This window comes from Phragmites australis, chromosome 16, assembly GCF_958298935.1.
Source record: "Phragmites australis chromosome 16, lpPhrAust1.1, whole genome shotgun sequence".
Taxonomy (NCBI): domain Eukaryota; kingdom Viridiplantae; phylum Streptophyta; class Magnoliopsida; order Poales; family Poaceae; genus Phragmites; species Phragmites australis.
Window position 1 is genome coordinate 7,615,973 of NC_084936.1, and position 9,868 is coordinate 7,625,840.

Genomic DNA, 9,868 nt, shown 5'->3' on the forward strand with positions numbered 1-9,868 from the left:
TTATGTATTTTTTCATTTTTTTATCTATTTCGGCCCGTCGGGCCAATCGGGCCGTCGGGCCGAAATCGTGCCTGGACCGGCCCGGCACGACACGATCACCGATGGGCCGTGCCGTGAGCCGAGGGGAAGGCACGCGGGCCGGCACGGCACGGCCCGTTACTATAGATGGGCCGTACCGAGTCGGACCCGTGCCGGGCCGACACGAACGACCCATTTAGCCATGTTTGCCTCCGGGGCATGCCACCGCCACTGCTCGCCCTCCGAGCCGAAGCCGAAGCCTTGCCGCTGCTCGCCCTCCGAGCCAAAGCCGAAGCCTTGCCACCGCTGCTGCGTGGGCTCCGAAACCAAAGCCAGAACATCCGGGGCATCTCACCATCGCTGCTCACCCTCCGAGTCGAAACCGAAACCTCGCCGCCGCTGCTGCGTGGGCTCCGAAACAGTCCTCCGGAGGCTGGCTCCAAGCGCCGGAGGCCCTGCTCCGCCCGCTCATATCTCCGGAGGCCTACTCCAAGCTCCGGAGGCCGCACTCCAGGCGCCGTGCAGGCGGTGGTGGTGCGCGACCGGCTGCACGCCTTCGCGCAGGACAAGGCGCAGGAGGCCAGCTTCATTGAGAGTCACCACAGCACGGACGTGCTTGCGCCGGCCACCATGCGCAGCCCCACCGTCCTCACCTCCACCACCGACAGGTACATCCATCTCAGCAGCGCTCTCCCCAAGCTGCGCTCCATCGTTTGTGACTTCGTGGAGGGGTACAACAAGCCCAACACCAGCATCCAGTGCAGCGACTTGAGCTCCCTCCATACTTCCAAGTTCCTCAGAGTCTTTGACATCTGAGGCTCAAGCTCAAAAAGCTCCCCCAATGATATCGGCTCCATGATCCACATAAAAAACCTGGGTCTCCAGTGTGGCTACCTGGAAAAACTCCCACACACCATAGCTACCTAGCCCGGTCTATCGGCTCACCCCAACCAGAAGCGCATGCGCGGGTGGCTCGCAGACTAGCATTTTAGCTAGCGGGTGGCTCGCAGGATAGCATTTCACCTCCCGCACACCATAGTTTTCCTAAAGCTAGCTGTACACACTATGTACACCGTAGCTAGCACACATACACAAGCCTCGAAAAACAGGAAGAAAGGTGAGGTCACCTGCTACCGCCCTCCGTTGAGCAAAGTTCACCATGCATGGTAGCCGGGGAGAAGCTAAGGAGTCCCTCCGCTCGACCGACCAGAAGCCCTCTGTGCACGCCTAGCCGGAGACTCCGGCCACCCTCCGAAGCTGGTCGGAGGCCCCTCTCCAAAAACTGTACCAACGCGAGTTTGGTTTGGTGCTCGTCGCCATGACTCATGCCAAGGACCCGTACCATTTCTTTGAGTGCAAACCTTCGTCATCAAACGGCCACTGCGAAGAAGCTCCACACTGTACCGCTCCAAAGTCCGAACAACCCCCAAGCACTCCGACGATGCTCTAGGCGGCCTTACAGACTCCGTCTTCGGCATCAAGTGCTTCGCCGACTCAGCCCGGGGCCGGCCCTGGTGGGCTGTTAGTATTAATCTTGACTTGTGTAGTTAGCATGTATGTCATGCGGGTCTTTTAGCTAGTTTGTGTTAGTCCGCAGCTGTGTGTTGCAGTGCGGTGCAGCTAGCTGATCGATGATTGAGTCGTCATTAGATTAAGCAGAGTTAGTGAGCTGCATACAGGAAAGTGGCCATCTTATGCGGATCATGGAGACACGACATGCATGAGTTAGTGGCTTGTGCGTGTGTGGATCGTGCGGGCGTGTGCGTGAGACTCGGCCAACAGGTTCTTGCATGCGGCTGGGAGTGAGTCCTCAGGTTGGTTAGCTTCATACGTGTGAGGAGGGAGTGGAGCCCGGGTATGCGTGCGTGGCGTGAGTCCCGGGCAGTTTGTTGCTCCGTGTGCATGTCAGTGAAGCTATATAAGCTGTGTACTTGCTTGGCTAATTGGGAAGTGAATACAGACAATAAGAAAAGGGCGTTCGTTGCCGGTAAGTCTGTGTGTGTTAGCTTCTCCACAGTACTGCTTGCTAGCAACTCTTGTGTTTGCGTGTGTCCTCCGAGCAGCGTGAGTTTCTGTCTGCTGCGTCCAGTGCCGCGTGAGATCGCGTAAGTCGAAGGAGGCAGCTCCAACATTTGGCATCAGAGCCGTGTATGCCCAAGATCCTGCGCTACTACCTCGACTCCATGGCGATGGTTCCGCACAGTGCCGGGGGAAGTAGCGGTGTCTCGCTCGCGTACCTGCTGCTCTCCTCGACGAACTACACCGCGTGGGCGATCAAGGTGGAGGCCATTCTTGATGCTCAGGGCCTTTGGGAGGTCGTGAATCCAGCAAAAGGCGAGGTGGCGGACGCACGGAAGGACAAGACGGCGAGGGCACAACTTCTCCAAGCGCTACCGGAGGACATCCTCATGCAGGTCTCACAAAAGAAGACGGCGAAAGAGCTTTGGGACAGCCTCAAGACAAGGTTCGTCGGAGCCGACCGCGTCAAGGCCGCTCGTCTTTCAACCTTGAAAGGCGAGTTCGACTTGCTGCGCATGAAGGAGGGGGAGCCGTTGGACGACTACGCCGGCAAAATCAGTGGCATGGCGGCGAGGTACGCCAACCTCGGCGCAACACTCGACGACTCCGCCATGGTCAAGAAGCTCCTCGACACCGTCCCAGATCGGCTCTACCCTGTCATTGCGGGGATCGAGCAGTTTTGTGACGTGGAGAAGATGCCGTTTGAGGAGGCGCTTGGGAGGCTGAAGGCCTTCGACGAGCGTTCTCGACGGCGCACTCAAGCCAGCGAGACTAGTGATGGCCAGCTCCTGCTCACGGCGGCCGAGTGGCAGTCTCGGCAAAAGGACAAGTCCATGGGAAAGAAAGGTAAATGCTATAATTGCGGTGTCCGTGGACATTTTGCCAGGGAATGTCCCAAGCCAAAGAAGGAAGAAGCGCTCCTTGCGACGGCGGATGAGGAACCGACGTTACTTTGAAGTTTTGTCTAGGATGGTAAAATAATCCAAGTCAAGATTAGGGGGAAATTTGTTAGTATTAATCTTGACTTGTGTAGTTAGCATGTATGTCATGCGGGTCTTTTAGCTAGTTTGTGTTAGTCCGCAGCTGTGTGTTGCAGTGCGGTGCAGCTAGCTGATCGATGATTGAGTCGTCATTAGATTAAGCAGAGTTAGTGAGCTGCATACAGGAAAGTGGCCGTCTTATGCGGATCATGGAGACACGACATGCATGAGTTAGTGGCTTGTGCGTGTGTGGATCGTGCGGGCGTGTGCGTGAGACTCGGCCAACAGGTTCTTGCATGCGGCTGGGAGCGAGTCCTCAGGTTGGTTAGCTTCATACGTGTGAGGAGGGAGTGGAGCCCGGGTATGCGTGCGTGGCGTGAGTCCCGGGCAGTTTGTTGCTCCGTGTGCATGTCAGTGAAGCTATATAAGCTGTGTACTTGCTTGGCTAATTGGGAAGTGAATACAGACAATAAGAAAAGGGCGTTCGTTGCCGGTAAGTCTGTGTGTGTTAGCTTCTCCACAGTACTGCTTGCTAGCAACTCTTGTGTTTGCGTGTGTCCTCCGAGCAGCGTGAGTTTCTGTCTGCTGCGTCCAGTGCCGCGTGAGATCGCGTAAGTCGAAGGAGGCAGCTCCAACATGGGCTTCTACTCCGGCTATCCTCCGCGCACCACTCCATCCACCACCGCTTCGGAGGCCCCTACGGCTCACAGCCGCTCCGGAGGCACCCTCCGTCCACTGCCATGCAGAAGGCCCCTCCACCCACAGCCTCTCCGGAGGCCCCCTACAACTCACTGTTGCGCCAGAGGAGGTGCCTGTGAGTTCATGGCCTAGTATCTGCGAATTGGACCGGTAGAGGAAACAAGTTGAGGGCAATACCAAGAAGACTTGGTGATGGAGGTGGGGTGAAGGCAAATGTGCTCTCGGACGTACTGATCGAGAAACCTACTCACCGAAGGCCTTGCTCCATGCCCAGCTCCATGCTAGAGACCACGTTTTGAAAACCTCAGCCAAAATGGAGAGTCCTGCGAAAACTTCACCAAAAACAGAGTCTTACTAAGCCTCCGGTAAAAACGAAGAGACTTCCGAAAACCTCCGCGACACGGACTGTCTTACAAAAACCTCTGAAAAACAGAGAATCCTACAAAACCTCCACCAAAACGGAGAGACTTCCAAAACCTCTGTAAAAACAGAGAGTCCTACAAAATCTCTGGCAAAAACGGAGAGTCTTACACGACCTCTAACAAAACGGAGAGACTTCTAAAACCTCCATAAGATGGAGAGTCTTACCAAACCTTCGCAAAAACAAAAAGACTTCCAAAACCTCCGCAAGATGGAGAGCTTTCCACAAAACCTCCGCAAAAACGGAGAGTCTTACAAAACCCCCGCAAAAACAGAGATGTTTCGAAAACTTCTGCAAAGCGGTGATGTTTTATAAACCTCCTCACTGGTAGCATAACCTCGGTGATGCAAAGGTCTTAAAGACCTCTCGTATAGTACCTCTGGCATCTTGAAGGCAGTGCCTTCATGCCGGAGAAGTAATTCCTTCCGCCATCTTTAAGGTCTAGCTAAACTACGTGGCGAATAGGCAAAGACCGCTTGGTCTTTAAGGTCTAGCTAACCTACGTGACGGATAGGCAAAGACCGCTCGGGCATCTTGAAGGTATAGCCTCCGTGCTGGACAGTCATAAACCCTCCACCATATGAAGGCCTAGCAAGCCTCTGTGGTAGAAAGGTAAAAAAAACCTCTGGCATCTTGAAGGCAAAGCCTGCGTGCCGAAGAGGTATAATAGTCTACGCATAAAAATGCGTGGGCCACTCTACACACAAAAAATGCGTGGGCCACATCATACATACATACCTCATACATCATACATTCATACATCATACATAAATACACTCATACATCATACGTACATACATACCTACGTACATACACATATGCTTACAGGTGGTACAACCGTCTTAGAAGCTTCCCTACCTTGGCTAAGGCCATGACAGGCTGCAGACTTTTGCTATTCCCTGTCAGAGCACATTATGCTCAAAAGCAAAACACTCCAGCATCTTGAAGGCAAAGCCTCCGTGCCGGAGAGGTAGAAAACTCTCTAGCATCTTGAAGGCATAGCCTCCGTGCCGGAGAGGTAATTATTCTCCAGACAATTACAGGCACAATGTAGGAGCGAAAATTCCAACAAACATGAGTGGGACTCGGAGTACGCAGGCTCCAGACAGCTCTGCCTCCATTATGCCCCTCAGCTTTGTCGATGACTCCACTTTTGGCATCTACCATTGAGGGGATAATGGGCTACCTCCCGCAGCCCCGTCGTCGACTCCATTTTCGGCTTCCACTACTGGGGGCTTCAAACGACTCCTCTTCTATTATGCCCCTCAGCTTTGCCGATGACTCCACTTCCGGCATCTACCATTGAGGGGGTAATGGGTTGCCTCCCGTAGCACCATCATCGACTCCATCTTCGGCTTCCACTGCCGGGGGCTTCGGACAGCTCCGCCTCCGTTATGCCCCTTAGCTTCGCTGATGACTCCAATTCTAGCATCGACCGCTGAGAGGGTAACGGGCTGCCTCCCGTAGCCTCGTCATCAGCTATGTCTCTGTTACGCCCCTCAGCTTCACCGATGACTCCACTTCTGGCACTGTCGTCGACTCCATCTCCGGCTTCCACCACCGGGGGCTTCAGATGGCTCCGCCTCCATTACGACCCTCAGCTTCACCGATGACTCCACTTCTTACATCTATCGCTGAGAGGGTAACAGGTTGCCTCCTCCAACCCCGTCATCAACTTTGTTTCCGGCTTCCACCGCCAGGGGCTTCAGACAGCTCCGCCTCTGTTATGCCCCTCAGCTTCGCCGATGACTCCACTTTCGACATCTACTGCTGAGGGGATAACAGGCTGCCTCCCATAGCCCCGTCGTTGACTCTGTCTCCGGCTTCCACCGCCGGAGCATTCGGACAGCTCCGCTTCTGTGACGCCCCTCAACTTCGCTGATAACTCCACTTTCAGCATCTACCATTGAGGGGGTAACGGGCTGCCTCCTATATCCCCGTCATCTACTTCGTCTCCGGCTTCCACCACCAGGGGTTTCGGACAACTTCGCTTCTGTTACGCCCCTCAGCTTCGCCGATGACTCCACTTCCGGCATCTACCGTTGAGGGGGTAATGGGATGCCTCCCGCAGCACTGTCGTCGACTCCGTCTCTCGCTTCCACCACCGGGGGCTTCGGACATCTCTGCCTCCGTTACGCCCCTCAGCTTCACTGATGACTCCACTTCCAGCATCTACCGCTGAGGGGGTAATAGGCTGCCTCCCGCAGTCTCGTCATCGGCTCCGCCTCCGTTACGCCCCTCAGCTGCGTCGATGACTCCACTTCCGGCATCTACCACTGAGGGGATAATGGGCTACCTCCTGCAGCACCGTCGTTGACTTTGTCTCTCTGGCTTCCACCGCATGGGGCTTCGGATGGCTTCGCCTCCATTACACCCCTCAGCTTCGCCGAAGACTCCACTTTCGGCATCTACCGCTGAGGGGGTAACAGGTTGCCTCCCATAGCCCCGTCGTCGACTCCATCTTTGGCTTCCACCGTTGGGGGCTCCAGATGGCTCCGCCTCTGTTACACCCCTCAGCTTCGCTGTTGACTCCACTTCCGGCATCTACCAGTGAGGGGGTAACGGGATGCCTCTGGCAGCCTCGTTGGACGGCTCCTCCTCTATTACGCCCCTCAGCTTCGCAGATGACTCCACTTCCGGCATCTACCACTGAAGGGGTAACGGGCTACCTCCCGTAGCCTCGCCATCGACTCCACCTCCGGCTTCACCATGAAGCTTCGGTAGGCCTCTCCAACATCGAGTGTCATCACGGGTCTGGACCATGTCGCCTCCATCGAACCTCGTCAGCTGCGGCGATCGTCGAGAGGTTTTTACATGGATGGGAAGCGATCCATGATGGCCTGACTTCAAAGGGGCAGAGCTTCGAGTGCAGGAGACCGTGCCACCACGCGGCAGAAATAGCAATTTTCTTTATTTATTCCCTGCTTTAAGATACAGAGCACATTTGTGTTACATTTGCATGATTTCTTCATTAAAACAATGGTGAGTGCATAAAGTATATGCAGGCATCAAGCATGCAGAGAGCAAACATACGTTAAAAATTGCACAACAATCAATCTGATATTAATGTTACTCATTAAATTTTTGTTGTGGCCCTTAAGACTTCGACAGTCCAAATGGGTGGATGACGTTTCGACGCCGGCATCTAAAGAGTCACGGGTTTGGCCCGTGAAGTCGGACCATGCCCAAAGGCTAAAGAAGAAATCAAGGCCTGGATACCTTAGGGCAGACACCTCTGCAAAGGGTACACACAGGGGTAGAGCATCGAGTGCAGGAGACCGTGCCACCACGCGGAAGAAATAGCAATTTTCTTTATTTATTCCCTGCTTTAAGATACAGAGCACATTTATGTTACATTTGCATGATTTCTTTATTAAAACAAAGGTGACTGCATAAAGTATATGCAGGCATCAAGCATGCAGAGAGCAAACATACGTATTACATCGAGATAGCATCGATTGACATATTACTATGAATACACACAACATAGCTATTTGTATCTTATAATAGCACTTGAAGTAGCAAGTCGCTAGTACGGACGCTGTCCAGGGACATTGCCCGCTGGGGCATAGTTGCAGGTGATGAAGACGCCACCATTGTCGCACTTGACGCGCGCGCAGCCAATGGCCGTCGTGCTGCGCCACACCACCTGCATGTAGTGCTCGCACATCTTCTGCGGCATGCATCTGCCGCTGACGTTGTCGTAATTCTGCCTTTCGTTCACCCACATCTCCATGGCCTCCGCCACCGTCCAGTCCTTGCCGGCTGGTCCCACGTAAACATTCTCACCGTAGCCCATGGTCTTGTGATCGTCAGAGTGCCCGAGCTTGCAGTCACCGGCACGTCTAGCCGCGTAGGCCCGTGCGAACGCCGCGACAGTATGATCCCAGACCACATCGCCAACACCTACCTCACCACGGGCGGCGTTGTGCAGCGCCACGAATTCCTGATCCGGGTTCTGAGCCATGGAGGTCGTGGCCATGGTGACCACGAGTACAAAGGCTACTGCTGCCATCTTGGGTGTCTCCATACCTATCGCTAGCTCAATTTGCACTGGGTGGATCGGAAATTCTAATGAGATGTGTGTGCAAGTACGTGACTGTGCAGCGTTGTGATGTCCGAGTGTTACTCGTGACGTATTATTTATACCCGATGGAGGCCTCCGTGTTGGGCATGCAGATGGAATTTATTCTTTTGTTTTTCGATATTTTTATTCCCAAGTGGCCGTACCTAATACACATGTTAAATACTAACATGCGCGCTGCAGTCCTGCCACAGTCCAATGCATGTGACAGGTAGGAAAAGAATAGGACTGGGTCTTTCATTGCCTCCAGGAACTGGCCGTGGTCGTTGTGAATGCATGCATGCGTGAGCGTGTGGATCCACATTTCTTTGTTGGCATGTTCTACGGTTTGCAACGAACCAGATGAATCAACTTGATTTTGTTTACCTGTGAGGAGATCAACTAAAGCTCAATTTAGTTGAGATTAAAAAAGTACCATGTACTCAGAATTTAACAAATTATTCTAGAGAGCGACGCCGTGTATGTAATTTTTGGTGATGTGCCCTAGACACAATCATAAACAAAACATATTGGATCCGTACATGGGCTACAGGGATGATGATCCGTGAGGAATTAGAGTCATTATTGAGCTCCAACATGGTAACCCATTAGCGTGCTCTAAATAAGTCCAGGCAGGAGCTATCGGTGTGACTTATCGCAACAGTCCGAAACCCTTGCCGCCACCTCCGCTTGACCTCACCACGAAACCGAGCCGAGCAGCACACCAGCGTACGGTCCCCCCCCCCCCCCCCCAGTGCTGATCCACTCGGCGAGGTAGAGACGAGGCTGCTGCTAGGACAATCAGCATTTACTTCACGTGAAGAGTGAAGAGTAATCTGTCGTACCCCAACAGTATTTCCATGTGTCATTTTTCCATGAGCCTGAAGTTGTTGTTTGGATTGCTTGGATTTTCCTCTATAAAAGTCCATATTCCTGGAATGCTTCTTCTGAGAGTGGAATGTGGAAGTGACTCTAAATTGAACTGTCTATCATAAATTTTGCCAGAGGGATGTTTCATCTTTGGCAAAGGAGAAAAGTCTAGGTGTTCTTCTCTTAGGTAGATGTCATTCCAGACATCATTCCACAAAAGGATAGTTGAACCATCACTTGGTGTACATGTAGTTGCGCCTCTATAATAGTTACTAAAATTCATGATGTCTTTCCACCAAAATGAGCCTAAATCTGTCATAGCATGTGGTACTTGGCCCTCTGAGTAGTGCATATTTCAGATTAGTTTAACCCAGGGTATGTCCATCTTATTGTAGAACTTGTGAAGTTGTTTCCGAGCAGAGCTTTATCTGAATTTCCAGATCAATGACCCTAAGACCACCTTTGTTCTTTGGTCTGGAGACTTTAGGCCTTGCCACTAGGGCTTTCCCTTTTGTGCTGAAAGAGGTGCCTCTCTATAGACTTCACTTTTTTACTCTATCAATATAATCAATAACCTTTGCAGGTAGTTTAAGGGTACACATTGCGTATGTTGGAAGTGACGAAATTGCCGAGTTCACTAGAGTTAGCCTTCCTGCGATTCCTAGTTGCATTGAGGTGGCGGACAGTCTTCTTTCCACTTTGTCCATCAAAGGTGTGTGATCTTCTACCCTTGGTTTTGCAGTTCCTAGGGGTAACCCAAGGTATGTGAAAGGAAGTGAGCCAATGTTCCAGCCAAAG

The 9,868-nt window shown here is 52.8% G+C and overlaps 1 protein-coding gene across 1 annotated transcript; it reads right to left on the reverse strand.

Moving 5' to 3' along the window:
* Positions 1 to 7,430: 7,430 nt before the first annotated feature.
* On the reverse strand, positions 7,431 to 8,261 carry LOC133896119 (pathogenesis-related protein PRB1-2-like). The gene has a single exon (XM_062336636.1). It carries the CDS (start codon positions 8,165 to 8,167, stop codon positions 7,667 to 7,669), a length of 501 nt encoding a protein of 166 aa, XP_062192620.1. The 5' UTR covers positions 8,168 to 8,261; the 3' UTR covers positions 7,431 to 7,666.
* Between the last annotated feature and the right edge of the window lie 1,607 nt (positions 8,262 to 9,868).

Bases quoted from the DNA above. Each gene is read 5' to 3' on its own strand.
- LOC133896119 (XM_062336636.1), bottom strand. From the start codon at position 8,167: ATGGAGACACCCAAGATGGCAGCAGTAGCCTTTGTACTCGTGGTCACC.